Source organism: Anolis sagrei, chromosome 3, assembly GCF_037176765.1.
Source record: "Anolis sagrei isolate rAnoSag1 chromosome 3, rAnoSag1.mat, whole genome shotgun sequence".
In the NCBI taxonomy this organism is placed as follows: domain Eukaryota; kingdom Metazoa; phylum Chordata; class Lepidosauria; order Squamata; family Dactyloidae; genus Anolis; species Anolis sagrei.
In genome coordinates, this window is record NC_090023.1 from 208515513 (window position 1) to 208540844 (window position 25332).

At 39.1% G+C, this 25332-nt stretch overlaps 1 protein-coding gene across 2 annotated transcripts in view; it reads left to right on the forward strand.

Moving 5' to 3' along the window:
* The first annotated feature begins 863 nt into the window (after positions 1-863).
* Positions 864-25332, forward strand: part of GPAM (glycerol-3-phosphate acyltransferase, mitochondrial) — a 56569-nt gene continuing 32100 nt past the window's right edge. For both annotated transcript variants that reach the window (XM_060768404.2, XM_060768405.2), the window contains exons 1-8: positions 864-1061; positions 11180-11310; positions 13969-14091; positions 14454-14527; positions 21518-21631; positions 21825-21974; positions 22632-22728; positions 25177-25313. In XM_060768404.2, coding sequence (XP_060624387.1) covers positions 11209-11310; positions 13969-14091; positions 14454-14527; positions 21518-21631; positions 21825-21974; positions 22632-22728; positions 25177-25313 — 797 coding nt within the window. In that variant the 5' untranslated portion in view covers positions 864-1061; positions 11180-11208. The remainder of the gene's footprint in view (positions 1062-11179; positions 11311-13968; positions 14092-14453; positions 14528-21517; positions 21632-21824; positions 21975-22631; positions 22729-25176; positions 25314-25332) is intronic.

A 25332-nucleotide genomic window follows, 5' to 3' on the forward strand; every position in this document is an offset into this window, starting at 1 on the left:
AGTTTCTTCTCATCAATTCTGTAGTCACCTGGGATTGCAACATCAATGGTCCATACTTTGTTTTTCCCCCATGATCGTGAGGTCAGGAGTATTGTGCTTCAAAACTGTCAGTCTGAATTTGGAAGTCCCAGAGGAGTTATGGAATCAAACCATATTCATTCTGCCTTTCTCCATTATCCAGCACATACTGGTCTCCCATTCCTCTGCTTGAAATACAATTTCAGAAATGTATTATATATTGAATAGCTGTGTAGGACCATATTCTTTTTTTCTTGTCAGAAGCAACTTGAGAAACTGCAAGTCACTTCTGGTGTGAGAGAATTGGCTCTCTGTAAAGACGTTCCCCAGGGGACGCCCAGATGTTTTATCATCCTTGTGGGAGGCCTCTCTCGTGTCCCCGCATGAGGAGCTGGAGCTGACAGAGGGAGCTCATCTGCCCTCTCCCCGGATTCGAACCTGCGACCTGTCGGTCTTCAGTCCTGCCGGCACAGGGGCACAGGGGTTTAACCCACTGCGCCACCGGGGGCTCCTACAAGGATGGCAACACATCAAAACATCCGGGCGTCCCCTGGGGAACGTCCTCGCAGACGGCCAATTCTCTCATACCAGTTTTTTCAAATTGGACTTCATCTCCCAGAAGCCCCAGCCATGTTGTCAAACAGTGAGGGATTCTGGGATTTGAAGTCCACAAGCAAAACTGGAGGCCCAAAGCTTTGGCGTGAGAAGCAGCTATTCATTGGGTCCAGTGAGTGGAGCGCTCTTGCAACTCAAGGCGCTGCCTGCCTATAAGAGCAAACGAGGAGGAGGGAGCTGGTGCGCATGCGTGCGCTGCGCCTCCCTCCGGCCCCTCCCTCTCCGTGTGGGCGGAGCCAAGGAGCCGAAGGGGCGGGAGCGGAGCAAAGGCATCGCATTGAGCCATGGCTCCTGGCGGGCAGGAAGTCCTCGCTTGGCCGGGCAGCCACTGAACCCGAGTCCGCCTCCGCTCCATTCTGCCTCTCAAGGTCGGAGCAGAAAAAGAAGCAGCACCAGCCAGCGGCAAAGCGGGATCGCCCCCATTGCAGGTCTAGATGGGCTTTTTATTGTCTCTCTGGCTCCTGGGGGTGATGAATGCAGTTGGGCAGCCCTTGAACTGCCATGGCTTATTAGCAGGGAAGCCTGGGAGCTGGGCTTTGGGCAATACCACACATCCCAGGATTCCATAGCATTGAGAGTGGTGTCAAACTGGGTTAATTCCGCAGTGTAGATGGTGAGGTCAGGGATTGGGAGGAGGAGGCCACGTGGGCCAAAAGAAGAATTGAGATTGTATTGTTTTGAAAAGAATTGTTTAATGATATTATACTGTAGAATGGATGGGGTTTGACACCACTTGAACTGCCCCTGGCTCAATGCTGTGGCAACCTGGGAATTGTAGTTTTCTAAGGCACCAGCATTCTTTGGCAGAGAAGGCTCACAATTGGAGTACCATGACTCTATAGCAGGCATGGACCAATTTGAGTCCTCCAGGTGTTTTGGACTTCAACTCCCAGCATTCCTGACAGCCTCAGGCCCCTTCCTTTTACCCCTCAGACGCTTAAGCGGCTGAGGGGTAAAAGGAAAGGGCCCGAGGCTGTCAGGACTGCTGGGAGTTGAAGTCCAAAACACCTGGAGGGCCCAAGTTGGCCCATGCCTGCTCTATAGTATTGAACTATGCCAGCTAAAGTGGAATCAAACCATATTCATTCTACAAGTATGGGCCAAATTGGGCCCTCCAGGTGTTTTGGACTTCAACTCCCACCATTCCTAACAGCTGGGACTTATGCAAGTTGAAGTCCAAAACAACTGGAGGGACCAAGTTTGCCCAGGCCTGGTGTAGATTAACTCTTGGATGCTTCCATGTCTGGCAATAATAATAATAATAATAACTGTCCGACGTGTGATCCAATATAACAGCCAGCAGAGTGATCTTGTCTGCTGTGGACTCATCTTGTTGTGTTTCACATAATAATAATAATAATAATAATAATAATAATAATAATAAACAAAAACAAACAAACAGTAATAATAATAATAATAATAATAATAATAAACAAAAACAAACTTCAATTGTCGTCTGTAAGGGAGGAAAGGTAAATTTGCTTTCCATCTCTCCATTGTTGTTGTTGTTGTTTTTCTATACTCTCGCCTCTATTCATCTCTCAAAGCAGTGGTTCCCAAATTTTGGTCCTCCAGGTGTTTTGGACTTTGACTCCCAGAAATCCCAGCCAGTTTACCTGCTGTTAGGAATTGTGGGAGCTGAAGTCCAAAAACCTGGAGGACCAAAGGTTGAGAACCACTGCCGTAAAGGAAGGAATGGGCCTCTCTATACATCAGTGGTTCCCAATGTTTGGTCCTCCAGGTGGTTTGGACTTCAACTCCCAGAAATCCCAGCCAGCTTTCCAGCTGTTAGGAACTGGGAGCTGAAGTCCAAAACACCTGGAAGACCAAAGGTTGGGAGCCACTGCCTTAAAGGAAGGAATGGAGCTCTCTATCAGTCGTTCCCAACTTTTGGTCCTCCAGGTGTTTTGGACTCCAACTCCCAGAAATCCCAGCCAGTTTACCAGGTGTTAGGAATCGCGGGAGCTGAAGTCCAAAACACATGGAGGACCAAACATGGAGGTCCAAAACCCATGGAGTCCAAAACACGTGGAGGACCAAACATGGAGGATCAAACACTGCCTTAAAGGAAGGAACGGACCTCTCTATACATCAGTGGTTCCCAATGTTTGGTCCTCCAAGTGTTTCGGACTTCAACTTCCAGAAATCCCAGCCAATTTACCAGGTGTTAGGAATTGTGGGAGCTGAAGTCCAAAACACCTGGAGGCCCAAAAGTTGGGAACCACTGCTATACATCATATTTAGGTTGGGCTTTTCTAATATATTCTACAAAGGAAAGCTTTTCTTGAGATAACTGTCCTGATTTGGTGGGGACCGTTTCGATGTGCCATCCTATGTTTTCAGCAGCTGTTAAAATGTCCCGGTTTCTCTCCCTTCTTCTCTGGTCCCTTCCACACAGCCATATAACCCAGAATATCAAGGCAGAAAATCCCACAATAAATGCTTTGAACTAGAATATATGGCAGCATGGACTCAGATAACCCAGTTCAAAGCAGATATTGTGGGGTTTTTCTGCCTTGATGTTCTGGGTTATATGGCTTTGTGGAAGGGTCCTCACTTTTCCTCTTTGTCCTCAGCTTCAGAGCCCCTGGTGGTGCAATGAGTTAAACCCTTGTGCTGGCAGGACTAAAGACCAACAGGTCAGAGGTTTGACTGGGGAGAGCACAGATGAGCTCCCTCTGTCAGCTCCAGCTCCACATGTGGGGACATGTGAGAGGCTTCCCACAAGGGTGGTAAAACATCAAAACATCCGGGCATTCCCTGGGCAATGTCCTTGCAGACAGCCAATTTTCTCACACCAGAAGCGACTTGCAGTTTCTCAAGTCACTCCTGACATGAAAAAAAAAGCTTCAGCTGCTGCAAATGGGATCCAAGGGGTTAAATCAAGTTTTGCACTAAAATAGAACCTCTCACCCTTCTATACTACCAGATTATCAAAGCAGATAACCTACATTATCTGCTTTGAACTGGATTATATGAATCCACACTGCCATATAATCCAGTTCAAAGAAGACGATCTTGATTTTATATATCAGTGTAGGGACCCTTCCACAGCCATATAACCCAGAATATCAAGGCAGACAATCCACAGTATCTGCTTTGAACAGGATTATCTGTGTCCACGCTGTCAGATAATCCAGTTCAATGTGGATTTTGTACAGCTGTGTGGAAGGGTCCTAGAAGGGGCCTACGAGAAGAGATACTCTCGGGTCAAACTGCTTTTTCTTTGCTTCTTTGTTCTTTCTCAGTTCTTCTGCCATCTTGACCAAACTCTGATTTTCCTTGGCTACATGTGTGTTGGTTTATAGCTATTGCATCTTGGAAAGGTGTCTTGTTTGGCCTGTTTGAACAAGGGATATTAATGATTCACTGCTCAGTGAATACAGAGCTCAAGTATAGCAAAGGTGAACCTTATAAAAGTGTTGCAGGGAGCTTTGTAAATGGGATATGAAAAGACTTTTAGAGAATCAGGAAGAGCTTCATGCACTAAACTGTATCTTCAGTGTTTGCAGATGAGAGGATGCGGCTAGGAATATCTATCAATCTATCAATCAGTCTATCTAATCTATATAAAATGTAATGTTCATTTGTGGGATTAACATAACCCAAAAACCACTGGATGAATTGACACAAATTTGGACACAATACACCTGTCAGGCCAACAAGTGACCATCACTCATAAAAACACTGAAAAAGCAGAATAAACTTTAGAACCCCCCCCCCCCAAAAAAACCAAAAACTACATTACAACGCATGTGCAAAGCCACATATATACACATATGCACAAAGACACACACATACACACACAAAACACAAATACACAGACTGGGTCACAGCAACACGTGGAAGGGGTCGGCTAGTGCATGTACGTGTGTGTGTGTATATATATATATATATGTATGAATGATTGGAGTATTTACAAAATGTATATTGCATCAAAGAAAATACTGGTTTCAGTTGGAGCTTTAGGTAATAAAATATAGATTCAGCTATATTCAAAGCAGAATTCAAAACGATCTTAACTGATTAGAGAGATGAACCAAAACTAACAAAATTAAATTCAGCTGAATCAAATGCAAGATAGTCCACTTAGGCAGAAAAAAATGAAGTGCAAAGATACAGAATGGGGGATACCTGGCTCGATAGTAGTACGTGTGAAAAGGATGTTGGGGGTCCTTGTGAACAACAAGTTAAACATGAGCCAACAATGTCATGGGGCAGCTAAAAAAGCCAATGGGATTTTGGCCTGCATAAACAGGAGTATAGTGTCTAGATCCAGGGAAGTCATGCTACCCCTCTATTCTGCCTTACTCAGACCACACTGTGTCTGATTCCGGGCACTACAATTTAAGGGAGATATTGACTCTAAGCTGGAATGTGTCCAGAGGAGGGCGACTAAAAGGATCAAGGGTCAGGAGAACAAGCCCTATTAGGAGCAGCTGAAAGAACTGGGCATGTTTAGCCTGCAGAAGAGAAGACTGAGGAAACATGATGAGGGCTATGTATAAATATGTGAGGGGAAAGTCATAGGGAGGAGGGAGCAAGCTTTCCTTGGAGACTAGGGCGCGGAACAATAGCTTCAAACTATAGGAAAGGGGATTCCACCTGAACGTTAGGAAGAACTTCCTAACTGGTAGAGCGGTTCAGCAGTGGAACTCTCTGCCCCGGAGTGTGGTGGAGGCTCCTTCTTTGGAGGTTTTTAAACAGAGGATGGATGGCCTTCTGTCGGGGGTTCTTTGAATGTGATTTTCCTGCATCTTGGCAGGGGATTGGACTGGATGGTCCACGGGGTTTCTTCCAACTCTATGAAATGTATCTTCTGTATTCATAGGTGAGAGCATGTTGCTAGAAATATATTATTGGAGTGCTAGCAAAATGTATATCAGGTCTCATCTACACTGCCCTATAAAATCCAGATTATCTGCTTTGAAGTGGATTATATGGCAGTGCAGACTCATATAATCCAGTTCAAATTAGATAATGGGGATTATCCACTTTGAAAATCAGGATTATGTGGCAGTGTAGATCCAGCCTCAGTAGTAGAGAAGAAAGTCTTGGTTGCAGTGCATCACGCACAGCTAATGTTAATCATCTTTCTGTGTTTCTGTGTGTTTGGGAGAAGCATAACAAAAATAATTCTTGGTGTCTTGGTTTTTAGGCCAAACATACAAAGAAAAAGGACTAATATTTGAGGCACCTAAATGTGTGTTGGCCAGTGTAATAATTTAATAGTGAATGGAAGCAGCTGTAATGTATTCAGAGTACAAGAAACAGGCTGAGATGCCTGCATTAAGATTCAGCATGGATGCTGGGAGAAAAAAAAAATCCCAATTTCCTTTGAAATGTAGGCAGCTTTTCTTTCTCCCTTTTTCATTTGCTCTCCCAGATGCACGCCACTGGTGTACTTAACTAACCTTGTGTGAAAGCACTTGCCGTCCTCCAGCCAACTTGGCTTAGGTGGGTGCCGTTCCCCTGGCGACTACATAACTTGAGCGAAATCCCTTTGGTGATAACATGCTGCCGTTCAGGGATACTCAACACCTGATACGAATGCCTGGCTGATGAACTTTTATTTATAGCAGAACTTTTGAGCCGGTTGTGTATATTGACGTTGCGATGCTTTAAATTAAAGTGCTTTCGCTGCATGTAATCCATAATTTGCATAAAGTGGGTCCTAAAATAGGAATCTGATTCTATTCTCCCTGACGTCTTGGAAAAGTTTGTGGCTCTCTGTCCACCTTATCACACTGAGAAATTTCCTAGTCATAGGACACTTCAGCCTCTTCTCAAGCATAGGGAGCCACTGAGCTCATCACATGAGTTAAACTACTTCTGGCTGTCATGCATGGCCTCGGTTGTTGAAAAGAGGCAGAAGTGTCCTGAAAAGAGGGAACTCCAGCAATCTGACATCATCACATTGAGAAATATTCCCCTTGTAGGACACTTCAGCCTCTTTTCAAGCATGCAGAGGCAGGGACCTTATCACATGTTCCAAGGTTGAAAAGAGGCTGAAATCTTCTGAAAGGAGGAACCTCAGAACACAGACCAGCAATCACGTTCAGAGATCCTACTTTTTATCGCACTTTACTCCCATGTTTACAACTGAAAAATAGGTGGGATGAGAACCTTCAAAAGTTTTCCATCCTGTTTCATTGGCCAGCCGTCAATAGTCTCTTGTATTCTATGGGGTTTGATGCAGAACAATAGGCTCCCATGGAAAGAAATGGTTTTAACCTGGAGCACTGTCTCTTGTATTCTACGAGGTTCGATGCACAACCATAGGATCCCATGGAAAGAAGTAGTTTTAAACTGGTGCTTTGAGCAAGGCAAGGGATGGCTTGGTTTTTAGATATTGTTGTTTCTCCTGATTTTTTAAAAAAAGTAATACTGACCTTGTGATGAATATAGAAGAGTGTATTGCCAGCTCTTAAGATTCCATATGTGAGTGTGATGGGGAGGCAAAACTTAAAAAGGGACTGCTGACTATATAAGAGGGGTGATTCTCTACTTTTAAAGGGATGGTCACCCATGCTTTCCCCTCTCAATGTGATTAGGTGGTACTTGTCCTGAGTATCCAATGGTCAAGGATGATGTTCTTCCATCATCCTTGACCATTGGATACTCAGATGAAAGATCTGACAATATCTGAAAAACTACATTATCTTTCTCTGAACATTATACATTGACTATTCTTTAGTAATATGCAGACAAATCCTCATTTTGGAAACATGCTCTGTTAGCTCAGGGTTTATCTACACTGTAGAATTCATGTAGCTTCATGCCACTTTAACTGTCATGGCTCAATGCTATGGAGTTCTGGGATTTGCAGTTTGGTGAGGCACTAATACTCTAGTTAGGGCTACTATACATCCCAGGATTCCATGGCTTTGAGCCATGGCAGATAAAGTGGTGTCAAACTGTATTCTTCTGTGTAGCTGAACCCTCAGTGAAATGTATTCCCAGGCAAATCTCATTCATTAGGTTGCAACTTTAGATATGCTTGTTTTCAATGACACATAGTATCGACTTTTAAAAACAGCATGATTTTTGAGCCCCAGAGTTGTTTTGCAGTGGTTATAAACTTAATATTAATGATCCACTGATAAGTTATCCTTAGGGTTTTCAGAAGCTGGAAACAACTTGAAGGCAAACAACAACCATCTGAGCAGTGAGAGGGAAATAGGGTTTTGGAAGCAAGAAAGGGGAGGGGGAAACGATCTGGATGGCAAGGAAGGCGGGGAAAGGTTTTTGAGGATAAGGAAGACAGGGAAGAGGAAGTAAAGCTTTTGGAGGAAAGAACCACTGAGCCCCCCATAATGCTTTGTGGAGTCCCAAGGGCTCCATGGAGCACACTTTGAGAACCGCTGGTATAGACTCGTAAAGGGATTCCACTGTACTTTGTATGTTGATCTGTGAAATAAATATTTTGGTTTTGTTGTTGTTGGTTCCATTGGCCACTGATGGCAGTTCTTTTGCACACTCTTTGGTGTATTCAGATTTTGTAAAACAAAACAAAACAAAAAACAAAAATAAAACAGATGTATTGTTATTTTATCCGTTTACATCACTAATTTCTCCCAGTAATGGGAATCAAGGCACCTGACAATATGTTTAAAGCAGTGTAGATGAAAAACAATAGAATTAAGAAAAGTATAAATATCAGATTGGAAAAAAAAAACAATTTCTGAAGGTGAAGCATTCAGTACGAAAAAGATAAAATGCACCAGAAGACTATATATGAAACTTGAAAATAGAGCGCCACAGCATTAAAAGTGCAATCCTAGTTGATTTGAAAAAGCCTAATGGCAAAAAATTGGAAAGAGATCAAGGAGTTTCAAAGTCCAGACCAGTGGTTCTCAACCTGTGGGTCCCCAGGTGTTTTGGCCTACAGCTTCCAATAACCCCAGCCAGTTTACCTGCTGTTAGGATTTCTGGGAGTTGAAGACCAAAACATCTGGGGGACCTACAGATTGAGACCGACCTGGTCTAGACCTAGCCGTCTCCCTCTTTCCCATCAAAGTCACCTAAGAGGCTAGTGGGACAGAGCAAATGATATTTCTGGATGATCATGGAGTTGTAAGAGGCTCATGAAGGATCTCTTAAATAATCTGGACCCAAGCCATATAGGGCTTTGTAGATCCAAAGTAGCAATTTCAACTGTGACCAGAAATGGACTGGCGGCCAATGGAGCTGTTGTAACAAGGGAGTTGTGTGGTCCCGCACCTTCAATTGACAACCTCTTTGCATATTGACATTTGCAAAGGCAATCCCACACAGAGCTCATTGCAGCATATATACATGTGTTTGTGTCTCAGTTTTGTATATAGTCAGCATCTTCAACTGTTTCAAGACTCATGTACTTTTGTAGTAGGAACACTATATTGCCTCTGTATTATGCATTATAATACAGTTGGAACTATTGCATTTATCAACTGTTTTGAATTATAGTTCACTAGTTTACATTTCTCATGGGCATGGCAATTTGAATACTCTTCATTTGTTTTGCAAAGTGAGTATTTGATAAACCAGTCATTAAAAAGAAAGGGTTCTCATTATCAGTGAACTAAAATAGAATCATGCCTTTTAAATTTTATCATGGTCATATGTCCAGAACATTTTCCCCTATCGTTACAGGCAGTCCCCAAGTTACAAACATCCGATTTACAAACGACTCACAGTTAAGAACAGGGCTGAGACAGCAAGGAAGTGATAGAAATCTACTCCTTGGAAAGGAAATTCACTCTTGGAAGCGTTATTAAGTGGAAAAGGGGTCTCCACTGAAACTTTCTCTCCGATCCTTGTTTCCACAATCCAATTTTTTCAAAATCTAATTATCACAGAGATAGAAAGTGAGGTGAAATCTTCTGAACAGGGGCACAGATAGCAAAGGAAACATCATAGGGCTGTTCATGTATCCCTATGCTATCCAAAGATAAATTATATAGTTTTTGGCTGGAGTTACACTTAAAAATACACCTGTTCTGACTTACAGTTCTGACTTCAGGACAAACCTACATAAACTATCTTGTGTGTAGCTTGGGGATTGCCTGAATAGCATGTAAAATATAAAGGAGTTGCTATTTTCTCTCTCCCTTCAGATGCTAGACCTTTTAGATGGCCATCAATTTTTCTGGAAAGCCAGCATCTAAGATTTCATTTGTTTATAGTTGTTTTGCAAAAAGTATAATCTGCTCCGATCTTTTTTCCTTCCATTTTTTGTTCTGCTAAAGAGTCTTTCAATACTTCAGAATCTGTTTGACCACTACAGCTGGAAAAACAGTAGGTTTCATCTTTGGCCATAGAGGTTGGTGCAGATGGGTCTTCAGCATTGTCTCTTGTGCACAACTTCCGCAGAATTAATATATGCAAATAGGGCAGAATGATACCTTCTACTTCTATCTGAATAGGGTATCTTGCACATTGGCAACAAGTAGCACATTGGTTGAACATGTGAAGTACTGGAAAGGAAGTACTGGCAGTTCCTGAGTTGCAAACATCTGACTTACAAATGACTCATAGTTAAGAACAGAGGTGAGACAACAGGAAATGAGAGAAATCTACCCTTTGGAAGGGAAATTCACTTGTGAAAGTTTTATCATGGGAAAAAGGTGTCTCAGCTGAAGCTTTATCACCAATCCTTTTTACCACAACAAGCTAAAAAATTCAAAATTCAAGTATCACAGGTACAGAAAGTAAGCTGAAATCATCTGAACAGTGGTACAGATAGCAAAACAAACACCACAGTGGTGTTAACCCTTCCATATGCTATCCAAAGCCATGTGTGTGTGTGTATATATGTATGTATGTATGTGTGTGTATATGTGTGTGTGTGTGTATACACACACACACATATACATGGAGTATCTGATCCAACTGACATAGAAATTCAACTTAAGAACAAAACTACAGAACTTATCTTGTTCGTAACTTGGTGACTTCCTGTATCCTGGAACAAGAATGGATGCTTGTTAGTTGCGGTAGTTGTTGTTAACTTTATTATATACTGTCAAGTACTGGGACATACATAGCATAACTAAAGAGAGCAAGTTATTGTATTAATATATGGTCTGATCATTAGTGCATTTTGCTGGAAGTAACTCCCAGTGAGCACACATAAGATTGCTCTTCCAAAAAGGCAGCTAAAGCGAATTAACAGAAGCAAACAAGGAATATTCAATAAAAAGCATTGACTGTGTTGCACTTACTAACTATGTGTCATAGGTATTTCTAGAAAACACTCTGATTCTGGGCACACTCTACCCTCTGTATCCACAGGTTCAGCCATTCATTGTTTGGAAATATTCCCCTCCTTCTGTCTCCACTCTCCAATTCTGAAAAGCAAACCTTACCTTAACCTCTCCTACCACTTGTGAAACACTCAATTGCCTATATTTGTGAGCGTTCAAATTATATATGATAGGTCTTCAGCATCCACTTACGTTGGTATCCATTGGGTGTCTGGGAACCGAACTCAAGCAGGTACCAAGGGCTCTCTGTAGTTGTAGAATTGTTTTGTACCACTGACTTAATTTTCCTTTTTCGCCAGCTCATGGTGTTGAATTTAAATTGCATGTCATGGATGACACTGCTTTATCGCTTGGAGCTATAGATGTTTCTTACTCATCGTCTTCATCAGAGTGTACTGTCTCAAGATGCAAGCACGCCAGTGAAGAATGGGTAAGTAAAATGTGCTGAACTATTCATTTCCTTAGGTAGGGAATTGTAGGAAGTCACAAGTGGAGGAAAATCAAAGTTCATGACACTGCTTATTTTGGGGAGAAAATCAGGAATAAAACATAATGTATCCATGAAAGACTCACTCGGGAATATAGTTTCTCTAGAGCAGTGATTCCCAAACTTTGGTCATCCAGATTCTTTGGACGTTGGCTTTCAGAGTTCCTGGCTGCTGGAGATTCTGTAATTGAAATCTAAAATGCCTTGAGGACCAAAGTTTGGGAACCATTGCTTTTGAGCAGCGTTTCTCAAACTCTGCTCCTCCAGATGTTTAGACTTCAACTCCCACAATTCCTAACAGCTGGTAAACTGGCTGGGATTTCTGGGAGCTGAAGTCCAAAAATGCTTGGAGAAGCAGAGTTTGAAAAAGACTGCTCTAGAGAATTTGTAGCAGTGCTTCTCAATCACTGGGTCCCCAGATATCTTGGCCTTCAACATCCAGGAATCCTAACAGCTGGTAAATTGGCTGGGCTTTCTTGGAGTTGTAGGCCAAAACACTCAGAGACCCACTGGTTGAGAACTACTGATCTATGGATTGAGAGTTTTGAAATGTGAAGGATTCTCTATTCACAATATTTTAAATGTCAAATAGGATTAAATTCAAGTTAATCATACCGCAGTAAAAACCTCCATTATTAATGGAGGAACTTGCAAAATATTTTGGGGCAAAATACACATTTGTCACACTAAGCAGGAGAAGATGAAAGCAGGCATGTAAAATAATGAGTAGATCGATGTACCTGGTTTGAAAGTAAAGATAAACATGAAATGAAGGAGACAATGAGGACAGCAGGGTAGGGAAAATTGGATTATGCAGCATTGAAGGGAGGAAGTAGCTTCAACCTATAATTTGTGAAGATTTGGAGATCTGGTCAGAGATGGGAGAAAAGAGGATTATTTTGTCAGCCATGTTTGGCTCTCTTTGAATATGAGGACAGATTACAACAGACAACTCAAAAGCCTTGGAATGAAAACATCTTTTTGAATGGACAGAATATATTTTCTTCAAAGGTATTTCTTAGAGGTTACAAAGTCCTTCATTAGTTTTCTATTAGTTAGATTGGCTGTTTTATTCATATTACATTTCTCATATATAAGAAATTTTTGCCTTTCTCATAACAGCACATTTTTGTAATAATTATTAATAGAAAAGCCTTGTAGCCTGATTTAAATATACCGTATATACTCGAGTATAAGCCGACCCGAATATAAGCCGAGGCACCTAATTTTACCACAAAAAACTGGGAAAATGTATTGACTCGAGTATAAGTCGAGGGTGAGAAATGCAGCAGCTACTGGTAAGTTTCAAAATAGAAATAGATCCAATAAAATTACATTAATTGGGGCATCAGTAGAGTAAATATTCAAAAATATTTAAATAAAATTGTAATTTAAGATAAAGCTGTCCAACTCTGATTAAACCATTATTCTAACCTTCTTCAATGTAAATGTGCTTACATATCCTTCCAATAATAATAAAGGGAGTAAAATAATAAATGTAATAAAATAATAATAGAGTAAAATAATGGAAATGTAATAACAGTAATAAATGTAATAATAATAAATAGAGTAAAATAATAAATGTTATAATAACAATAAAGAGTAAAATAATAAATGTAATAGTAATAGAGTAAAATAATAAATGCAATAAAAATGATACTAATAACAGAGAAAAATAGTAAATAACATTGAATCGAGTACAAGCCGAGGGGAGATTTTTCAGCCTAAAAAAGGGACTGAAAAACTAGGCTTATAATTTTATGTTTGAAAGTTGAATTTTTTAATGTACAGATGATTAGAATAATAAATGTCTACATTATTACATTGTTTAAGCATGGTATCGGACAATCTTAACTCATTACAGGTCACTAACTATTGAATTTGAAGACTTGTATTTTGCAACCATGGGCATGTTTATATACAGAAGTAGGTCTCACTGAATTCATTGGGGTTTCCTTTCTAGCATATGGATGTTGCAATACAATCATTTTTCTAAACTTGGAAAAAGCTTGGAAATGTGGTGTCTTGAAAGCATGAACACATTCTGTTAGTGAATAGAGTTCAAGGATTTGGTCATTGCGGGTGTTTGAACTTTGGTGTGTTTTCAGGTAGTCGGTTGCAGCATTGTGTCATACTTAATTAGGTAATGCCCTTTGGCATTTTAGAGATTAACATGGCTTTTAGAGATTAACAGTGCAGTTCTGTACATGCCTACTCAGAAGTAAGTCCTATCCGGTTCACACAATTTACTGTATAAGTGTGCAAGTTACGTTTATAGGATGGTTCATGATGCACATGGATTTCTTTTGTAATCATTGGGTTTCATTGTGTGTTGCTTCTCATACAGGGAGTATACAAGAGCTGAGGCAGGGGTGTCAAACTTATTTCCACCTTAGGCCACATCAGCCTTATGGTTGCCTTCAAAGGGCTTGTTGTAATTGTAAGACTGTATATATGTAACTATGTTGCCCTGGCATTGAAGGCCTTTCAAGCCACATAAAATTATGTGGCGGGTTGGATTTGACCCGTGGGCCTTGCAGTTGAAACATGTGAGCTAAGATCTTTAATTGCTAAGTGCTATTTTTTGTTGTTTGTTTCTAGGGAGAATGCAATTCTAGACCAACTGTCTTCCGATCAGCCACTTTAAAATGGAAGGAGACCCTACTGGGCAGAAATCGGCCATTTGTGGGACGTTGTTGCTATGCTTGCACTCCCCAAAGCTGGGTAAATTGATACGTTGATAACAAATTGAAACGTAATTGCCATGTCACATTATTAAAATAAGTTTCTCAGTTTCATCGTTAAGGTAATTCATCTTTTGATGTCTGCACTAACAATTTAATTTTCAGAATCTGCATATTAATATAAGTTAGTGCTTTGTGTGCCTATGCTAGATGTATTGTAGTTCTTAATAGTAATAGTGTGTATACACACAGACATACATACACACACACACACACACATATATATATATACATACACACACACACACACACACACACAGTTATTAACTTCTTTGGCTATCATGAATGTATGATTAGAAATGATAATACATCTTTCTCATATATTTCTCTTTTTTATTTCAGGAAAAACTGTTTAATCCTAGTATCCCTTCTTTGGGCCTTCGAAATGTCATATATATTAATGAAACACACACACGGTAAATCATTTTTTGAGGATACAGTTGTTACTGTGATTTATAATGTAGTGCTGTACGGTGTGAAAAGGGACAGAGGGGATTAAAATACTTTAACCTTTTGATCTTTTGATAAGTAGCCTTTGGCTACCAATCCTAATCTGACCTGGAAGTGGCCTCCCCTTAAAGTTCTAAACCATACCAGCAGAAAGGCTCATGAAGAAGGGGCTAATTCTGGTATGCAACTGGGCAGTTTGAGTTGTAATTGTTGTCTTGTGCCGAGTGTGTTTTTGTTTGTTTGATTTTTAATAAATCTAGCTTTGAGTAAATCCAAAGCTAGAATTATAACTAGAATTAAAACATAAAATAGATTAGCTAAAACGTAAAAACAAATGAAGAACATGGAAAATCCATTGATAATTATTGGGGCGGGGCATTACCCCACCCAGTGAAAAGCTATAGTCTTTCCATTGTTGACAGGGCCATAGCCAGAGGGGGTGGTTTAAGGATTCTAACCCCCCCCCCCCCCAAACCCCTGGTTTCCTCAAGAATTTTAACTGGTTAACCAAGTTATGAGTAAACCAGATTTCTTTTTTAACCTGACACATTTCAGGGCAAGGTTGAACTTTTAACCCTCCTCCCACCCCCCCACCCCCCACACACACACCTCTGGCTACGGCCCTGATAGTTGAATACTGTTTAAATGAAAAGGTAACTGCCACCTGGTAGAAGAACAATGGAGGGGTGAGGAACATTCAATCTATTTTTGTTAGGAAGTTGTAGAGCTAGTCAGCGAGCACCATGAAAGTCATTTTTTGTTTCTGTCAAGGAGAGAGAAGAACTTTGCCTGGGTGGTCCTCTTCTAGCTCCATGATTCTATGCTACTATGGGGTGGACAGGATTATCCTTGTGGTCTCTTTGAGCTCTATGACTCAGATAACAAATAGCCTCCTACTACTTGTGCGACACTCAGTTGCCCCCCAGAAATGAACAGTTAATCAGACAGAGCACAGAGTTACCTATGTCTTCCATATGCCCTCCCAAATATGGAACTAAATTGAGTGAGTTACAGCTGGAGGGGAAAGCAGACACAGCTTTGGCCCACTGTGGCCAGATTGCCCCCCGCTTCCACAGGGAGTGTCAGTGGGGAAGTGAAATGAGCTCCTTGGCTGAAATTCCAGTTGCCACTATTTTTACCTGGGATTCTATTATGTCAAGTAGTATGGCCTCACTTGATTGGAAAAGTTGGGGAGGCACCCTTGAGTTGGTGAAACAGCCTTGGACTACAGAGTTGGTAGGACTTGCTTGCTTCTCAATGCAGAGAAGTTGTTTTAGCGAATGAGAATGACCTTATGAAAGTATGAGCCATACTCATTTGGAAATTACAACAAGCACACAGTACTGAAATGGTCAGTCCCCTAAATTCTAAGGCTCTTATTCCACCTGAACATTAGCAAGAACTTCCTGACCATGAGAGCTGTTCAGCAGTGGAACTCTTTGCCCTAGAGTGTAATGGAGACTTCTCCTTTGGAGGCTTTTAAACAGGGGCTGGATGGCTATTTGTTGGGGTGCTTTGAATGTGATTTTCCTGCTTCTTGGCAGGGGGTTGGACTGGATGGCCCATGAGGTCTCTTACAACTTTATGATTCTCTGATTCTTTAAATAGTAAGCATTATATACATGAATAGCTAGGCAAAGTTTGCAGTCAAGTGCACACTGTTCTACAAACAGTGTGATGGCAATTAGTAATTGGTTCCTGCTAGTTTGCTGTGAAGCTTAGTCCTGTCATGTTACAGCAAGAACTGCAGGTGTTCATCAAGGCAGTGGTGGTTTGATGCATGAAAGAAGTCACATGCAAATAACTCAGTCTTATTCTAGATTAAGGAACATGCATTTTAAAAACTTTTAATTTTGGATCTCATTTCCTGTTCACATTTTTAAGATTTACATTTTGAGACCGTTTTTTAAGCAAGCTCTAATGAGTGATCTCTTCTTTCTATGAACTTATTGTTTGTTTGTTTGTTTGTTTGTTTGGAGTGTTACTATTTCAAGTACATCTATATGTCCAGTTGTTTAAATGAAGGTGATCTATGTTTCATTACTCCATTGTTATTTATTTAGTAGCTCACAGGTGGTTCTTCGAAATACTTGTCCTCTTGACGCACCTCGCCTTATCCCTAGTGGGAAATTAAACCCCATAGCATGTCCCTCCTGTACCTCCAACCAGACAAGTCACTCCAGTTTTCCCATCTTGCCCAATGTCCCCTGTTTTTATTCTTGCATCTGGCCCAGCCCACCTTGATTAACTCTTGTCCTTAATTTTATTTTACTTCACACCCGGTGTTATATCCCACTGTGTTATTTTTCTTTTATTGTTTGTTTGTTGTTGTTTTTATTGCTGTATTTTAATTATTTGCTGTATGTATTTCAATTGTTTATTGTATTCGTTGGGCTTGGCCTCATGTTAGCAGCCCTGAGTCCCTGAGGGGAGATGGTGGTGGGGTATAAATAAAGTTTAATAATAATAATAATAATAATAATAATAATAATAATTCGAATTGACCACTATTTTAATGAGGACTTAGCAACTATGTGCCCCTTCTCTGACGTCGGATTTTATCTCCTTTTTGTTCTAACCAGTCGCAAAGTGTTAGGGGAGTTGCAGTCCAAATCACCTAGAGGACTATGGTTTACATTTCAGACTCTTTATTTCCAAGAGAAATCAGGCTCATATCAGATTGGCATTTCCTTGTGCTTGTTTGTAGTCCAGCTCCAATTAGTACACAATAATTAGTTTCACCACTGGATGATCACACAGTGTTTTTTTCCCTAGATTCCTTTATGCCACTGTCTTCTGACTTTGACCTAATTATCCAATCATCCTCATCCTCTTACATTTTCCAGTTCTGGTGTTTAAGGCACATTCAAAAGTTAAAATGATTCAGTTAAAAGTACATATGGAGAAGAAAAAAGTTAAAATATACCTAAATTCTAAGTAGAATTAAAAACAATTAAATGATGCCCATTAAAAAAAGAAAATACAGTGGTTATAGACATGCACCGGATCAGGGACCATCCAATCAGGGATTTATTGTTATCTTTAACATTTATTGCTATATGTTGTATCATTCATGTTATGTAATAAAATATTCATTTTATTAATACATGTGTTATCACTCTGTGATATAAAGTGTTCAAGGAGAGAATGCCTCTAGACCATGGCCATATAGCCCGAAAAAACCTACAACAACCCAAAGTGTTCAATATTTTAAATACTATTAAAATTTAAATGTAATAAATACAGGTTGAGTCTCACTTACCCAAAATGCTTGGAACCAAAAATCTTTTGGATTTTGGGGGCGGGGGGGGGGGGGGGGGTTGAGTTGTCATTCCCCCAATTTCAGAATACTTTTACTTGCATATATGTACATAATGAGAGATCTTGGAGAGGGGATCAGAGTCTTAACATGAAATTCATTTATGTTTCCTATACACCCTGAAGATAATTTTAAACAATAATTTAGTACACGAAACACAGTTTGTATGTTGAATCACCAGAAAACAAAGATGTCACTACCTCCACCACTGATATGGACAGTTTTGGTTTTTGGAATATCAGATAAGAGTCTCAACTGTTGTAACATTATTCAATAAATTAAATAGTAAAAATTTCTAGTAAGTTTAAATGGAAAGTTATATACAATAATAATTAAAATCAGCACAACTGACACATACAGGCATCTTGGTGCTCTTCCATACAGCCATATAACCCAGAATATCAAGGCAGATAATCCACAATATCTGCTTTGAACTGGATTATCTGAGTCCACGCTATTATATAATCCACTTCAATGTGGATTTTATACAGCTGTGTGGAAGGGTCCTTTGTTGCTTATTGCTATTCAGCTATAAATTGTGTCTATTGTTGAAATAATCTCACGTAAGGAAAGCTATTTTTGGCCCACCTGCAAAAAGTAAGTGTAGAAGTTGGTGCATCGAAACACTTTAGAAGTAATTGGAAATGAAACAGTCAACATAAGAGAAGTGAATTTTTTCCCCCAGAATTCAGATGTGTTTGTGGTAAGCTTCACAAATGACAACTGTTCAAATCCTAAACATGGATCCAGCTCATTTTCATTCAGTTTCTTGAAAAAGGAAATAATTTTTGTTGTTCTAACATATATACACAGCCATTATTTCTAATAGCAATACTAGACAGACAATTATTTAAAATCTAGGTAAATAGCAGTCTTGATAGGTGATGGACGGTTTATTGGCATATATATTCCACTAATCTGCACAGAATTCTGAACATAAAATTTAAGTTGCTTCATAAATTTCAGCCTTGTCTTTAAAAACAACAGCAAAAAAGTGTAATTAGCTTCTTTATCCAGACTCTGTGAGGTTGCTTATTTATAACCAATCTTTCTTGGATGTTTGCATTCCTTGTAAATGTCAGTTTGTGCTTGAAAAAGTATATGCTCAGTGTTGTGTTGGAGACGAGCCAACGAGTACTCTGTTTTTTGCAGCAATAAATTTAGCTAGCTCTTAAAGAGTTTTCTTTTTTCAAGTGTAATGCTATTGTTCATTGAGTTTCATTTTTTTTAAAAGTTTTGCAACCTTTTTAGCAGTAGTTTACAGTGCTAGAAAGTCAGTCTAAGAATGCAGTGTGTTTTCACATTATGATTTTATCATGATAGGACTATAAATGCCCTGTTTTGGCAAGATTTTAGCAGTAGTTTACAGTGCAAGGAAATTCTAAGACTGCAGTGTGATTTCACATTATGATTTTATCATGATAAGACTATAAATGCCCTGATTTGGGATTTTTCTGCAGATAGTAGCACTCCTTGAGCAGATGTCCACTCTGAATACTTCTGCTAATGGAAAGTTGTGTAGGATTGGGTTCAAAATTGAATATCATCCTCAACATAGTTCTGGAAGGACTCTCAGTCATCTGGAGCAGATTTTAAGGAGACTGCAGGCAAATATTGACTCTCCAAAAGGCTGCTACAGGTGGAATGAACCCTTTGTCCTAGGCCCCATCTATCTACACTGCCATATAAAATTCAAATTATCTGCTCGAACTTGATTATATGGCAGTGTAGACCCATGTAATCTAGATCAAAGCAGATAATGTGGATTATCTGCTTTGATAATCTGGATTATATGGCAATGTAGATCCAGCCTTAGTCAGCAGGAATCAGGAATGAACTGCAGAGCATGAGGCTGGGAAAGGAAGACCGTGATAGAAGTTTCTCTTTGCTGTTGTTGTGAATCTTGTTAAGTCATTTCTGACCTATAGCGACCTTAAGGAAATCTATTACATGGTTTTCTTGGCAACATTTGTTCAGAAGTGTCTTGCGATTGCCTTCCTCTGAGCCTGCAAACTTTGGCTCATTGGTTGCTCAATGAGTTTCCATGTTTGAGCAGGAATTTGAATACTGGTCTCCAGGGACATAGTCCAACGTCAAACCACTATACTACATTGACTCCTTTCAGAAATTTCTGTAACTGGAAAAATTGAAGTCCAGTAAACTGCTTCTGAGTAGTCCTTGGTGAAAACAACCCTATGAAATTCATAAGGTTTCCATAAGGTGACAGGTAACGTGAAGGCACAGGACACGAGTAACATAATGAACTATGAAAATCTCCACTGTGTGTGATTTTCAACAGGAGATCTTAAGTTTGGTGCTGTCAGTATGCCTAGTAAGGCCTAGTTTTATTTCTCTGTGTTCAATAAATTATTGAAGTGTCGTGATATGGCTGAAGATTTGTATATATTCATGCTATGTCAGCTCTGAGATATTAGACTTTAAGAAATAGTATACTTTAGGACATTAAGCTCAGCAAACAGGGCACAGCAAGGCATATCCTGGAATCATTACCCTGGGTTCTGTGATATTATCAAATGTTGCATCTATGTTTAATATTTGTTTTAATGCTTATGTCATATAGCCAGATGCCGGATAGTGCAATCATAGTGATACAGCATTCCAGATGCCATGTTTGTGATGAGACCAACTATAACCACGCACCTGCCTTAATGATAGCTTTGTAGGACTAGGGGCCCTTCCACGTAGACCTATATCCCAGAATATCAAGGCAGACAATCCCACAATATCTGCTTTTAACTGGGTTATCTGAGTACACACTCAGATAACATGAAATTTCCTGCCTTGATATTCTGAGATATAGGGCTGTGTGGAAGGGCCCTAAGTGCTGGCACATCAGTGTTAAGAGGTGGTTTTCTACCTGTGTTTTTTCTCCACGATGAACTAATTATTTTGACAAATGTTAATCTGTCTCAGAAACTGAACCTATACTTTGGAGTTCAACAGATGTTGATCCTTGTTAGTTCTGTTGCTCCTTCTTTTGGGACTTTGCTAACTTGTGATAACTTTTTTTAGACTGGTATTTTGACTTGCCAGGCTTACAATCTAAATATTTCTAATGCTTTTTCAGAAATATAATTTATACTTGCTATTTCTCATATTGTATGATATAGACTGATTTTATGAAGAATGTTTTGAATATTGAATAATTGAATAATATGTGTACTGGATTCGTTTATTAATGTTACTGCCAAGATTCAAGGATTAGCCAATTAAGCATCTTTTTGGGTTGTTGTGAGTTTTTTGGCCTCTATGGCCATGTTCCAGTAGCATTCTCCTAATGTTTAACCTGAATCTTTGGCTGGCATATTCAAAGGTTCTGCCTTTTTTTTCCCTTTTGACTCATTAAACTCAAATTGTATGTTAACAACATGCCGAAGTTGTCATCTTTGTGAGATATTCTATGAGATAATTTATCAGTTTGAGAAACAAAAGCTTGTGCTTAGTATACAAGGGAAATAACTTTCATGTTTTCTTGACCATCTTCTGTTCTCATTCTAGACTTATTGAGTGAACTCTCCCAATTATAGATCTCATACAGTTATGATTGGCCAATTTTTTTTTTGAATGAAAGGTTCCAATTTGATTTTTGTTAAATAAATATTGTGTCATATTCCAGGCACAGAGGTTGGCTTGCCAGGCGACTTTGTTATGTCCTTTTTGTGCAAGAAAGAGATGTTCATAAGGGAATGTTTGCAAGTAATGTGACTGAAAACGTTCTGAACAGCAGTAGGTAAGTGACTGAACATCATTTTATTTAATGAAACCAAAATGTTCCTGATTTATGTCCAAGCAAAGAGGTCTTGAATTCTTTCCCCTATACTCAAAAATAGCATGCAACCCCATGGAAGCATCACTTTATGCTTTTGTCTTGATGTGAGATGAATAACATTGAATTAAATATTCTATTTTTTTGTAACATCCAGAGTGCAGGATGCTATTATGGAGGAGGCTTCAGAAATGTCAGCCGTGAGTGGCACAGGTCAGGTGGACCCTAGAAACATCAGTAAAGTCAAGAAGAAAGCTAGAAGGATTCTTCAGGAAATGGTAGCAAATGTCTCTCCTGCTTTGATCAGGTAATGAAATTAGCTATGGTGGTCAATATCTCCTAATTCATCGTAGTTTTTAGTGCTAAACTGAAGTCTCTGTATTCAGACAAAACTGTGAGTTGTGTTGTGTCGTTATTTCAAGGTGAATTCAAATGTATTTGTTCTCTTGATATATACATGTGTGTGTGTGTGTGTATCTGTATGGAGGTGTGATTTTGTAAATAACTATGTAACACTAATATTGTTCCTGGGTTATAAATACCATTTTCTAAATGGTTCTAGCATAAAAACATGCAACACGTTTATTAAACTGCAAAAACTTTGGTTTTGCAAGACATCCTGCAGCACATTTTGCTACAGTTTTTCAATGAATATCTCATAAGAGTCTCAACGAATTCAGTGTAGTTTGTGGCAGCCATATAATTTATTATTTATTTATTTATTTACTTTATTTGTATAGCGCTCTTCTCAGCCCTTAGGTATTGGAACCTTTTACTTTCATGTAAAGTTATCATGGCTCTTCTTTGCAACTAGGATTTCTTAAATGTTTATTTTATGCAGGTTTCTTGGTTCTTTAATAGACTTTGTTTATAATCTGTATTTTCAAGGTAGCTGGTATCTGCACTGCACAGAACATGTATGTACAATTCTTGCATGATGATTCAGCTTTTATTGCCCTTTCAGGTTAACAGGATGGGTGTTATTGAAATTATTTAACAGCTTTTTTTGGAATATCCAGATTCATAAAGGCCAACTGGAGATGGTGAAAGCAGCAACGGAGGTAATAAAATAATGGAGCAATTGTACAAGATTGAACTGTTCTTTATATATAACATACTGCAAATATAGTTATCTTAGTCACCAAGACATTTGTAGCAGGATATTTTGAGCTGTACAAGATTTGAATAGGGAACAATAATAGTTCCACTCACTGACTCATTCCTGTGGGAGAAGATATTTAGTCAGAAGATACTTTCAGACATAAAAGATAATTGAGTAGAATGTTTCCTTTATATGGCTTAGTTAAAAAGTGAAGAGCTGATAATAAGTTTATAATTGCCTATCCACATCTCACTAAGGAGTGAATTTGGGAAGGAATCTCTCTGTGTCTCTTCAATCCCTATGTATAGGGGCGCTTCCATACCGCCCATAATATCTGCTTTGAACTGGGGCCTCTTCCACACAGCTGAATAAAATCAAACATCTGCTTTGACCTGGAATATATGGCAGTGTGGACTCAGTTAACCTAGTTCAAAGCAGATACTATGGGATTTTTTTGCCTTGATATTCTGGGTTCCACCTTGTCTCCTGTCCTATGCTAATAATATAATATAATATAATATAATATAATATAATATAATATAATATAATATATTGTATATACATATAATATTTATAACATAATTAATGCAATATAATACTACTACTACTAATAATATATTAATATATATTTATATTACATGTAGTATAACTACTAATATTACAATATAACAGTATAGTACAATATAGTAATATTTAATACTGATATTGTACTATGCTCATAACATAATAAATTGTATGTGTATATATATATATATCTTGTAAGCCGCTTTGAGTCCCCTTCGGGGCGAGAAGGGTGGCATATAAATGTCATAAATAAATAAATATGGCTGTGTGGAAAGGCCCTGGGTTATCTGAGTCCACATTCAGATGTGGGATTTTCTGCCTTGATATTCTGGGGTTATGTGGAAGGGCCCTCAATTTCCATGATCTTGGCTTACAACACAAAGAACAAGTAGGCCTCTTTGTACCTCCTGAATGAAAAACCATCTAATGTTGATTGAAATCAAATTCCACACTTTAGCCTATGTGTCATCGGACATTACTTTGGGGCCCTTCCAGACACATCCTATAACCCAGGATTTGATCCCAGGTTTTCTGTTTATCCCAGATTATCTGGCAGTGCGGACTCGGTTTAAAGCAGAAAACCTGGGATCAGATCCTGGGATGTAGGGCCTGTCTGGAAGGGCCTTGAGATTTAGAAAAGTCCTGAATGTATATCATCAGCTTTTTGTGCAGACTGATGATAACCCAGTTAAGTGTCAAGCAACACATAACAAAGAAAAAATATGCTCACTGCTGATAGTCAACTGGGTCACTACTGTTACATTACTACTCCCTTCTCCTATCTTCTCATCTCAGCTGAAACCAGATAGCAGAACATTTCAGTAAGGCTGGGGTTTTGGTTTCAGCTCTAGTATCTTTTGGGATTCACTGGACCCTTGCAACAACTTTCTCGAATAAACTAATAATATTAAACAAGTCAGTCTGAGAAGGGGTCAGCGCAGGTCAGATTCATTCATACCTAATCACTCATTTGTGATGTTGCCTTGGTATGTTGTATACTTATCATTGTTGTGAAATATTGATTTGAAGGTCTTGTGTATTGTTTCGCTTGTTCTAGCAAAGATTGCTATACTTATCTACATTATATTTTTGCATATAGCTGTGTTAAGTGAAAATTAAAGGGTTTGCATATAATTAAAATTCTTATGATGCTCATCAACATTATATAAGTGCAGGCAGTCCCCGTGTTATGGATATGTTTATTCTTAAGTTGAATTTGTATGTAAGCCAAAACAGGTACAATACACACACACAGAGAGAATTTTTGATAGCATGGGGAAAAGTTTGCTATCTGTGGCCCTGTTCAGAAGATTTTATCTCACTTTCTGTCCCTGTGACAATTGGATTTTGAAAAAATTGTATTGTTGTGGAAACAAGGATTGGTGATAAAACTTCAGCTGAGACACCTTTCCCAAATGGTCACTTTTTCGGGAGTGAATTTCCCTTTCTAGTGGTAAATTTCTTCTAACTTTGTGTTGTTTCATCACCATTTGTGACTAGGAGTCGGATGTTTGTAACTCGGGGACTGCCTGTAAAATATATTTCATTGCTTGTTCATGAGAGGGGAACTCTTGGCGCTGTCATATTGATATGGCTGCCATAATTTGAAGCTGACTTGAAGGCAAATAACACTAACGGTCTGTTATTTGTACTGTGATTTGTTATCTGAAATATGTTGTTTTTCCTGATTCCCATCCCCAATTGTTAAAAGTTAAAATGTTGGAATGTAAAGAGTATCTTAATTGCCAAAAACTAGTAGAAATGTGAGATCAGGATGGGGAAAAAATGAAAAGTAAAAGGTTGGTTGGAATATACCTAATATCTTATTTTCTTTTTCATGCAGCAAAATTTGCCTCTTATCTTTCTACCAGTTCACAAATCTCATATAGATTACCTCCTTCTCACCTTCATCCTTTTCTGCCATAACATCAAAGCACCCTACATTGCTGCAGGCAATAATCTGAGTATCCCCATTTTCAGGTAATATTCGTATTGGTGT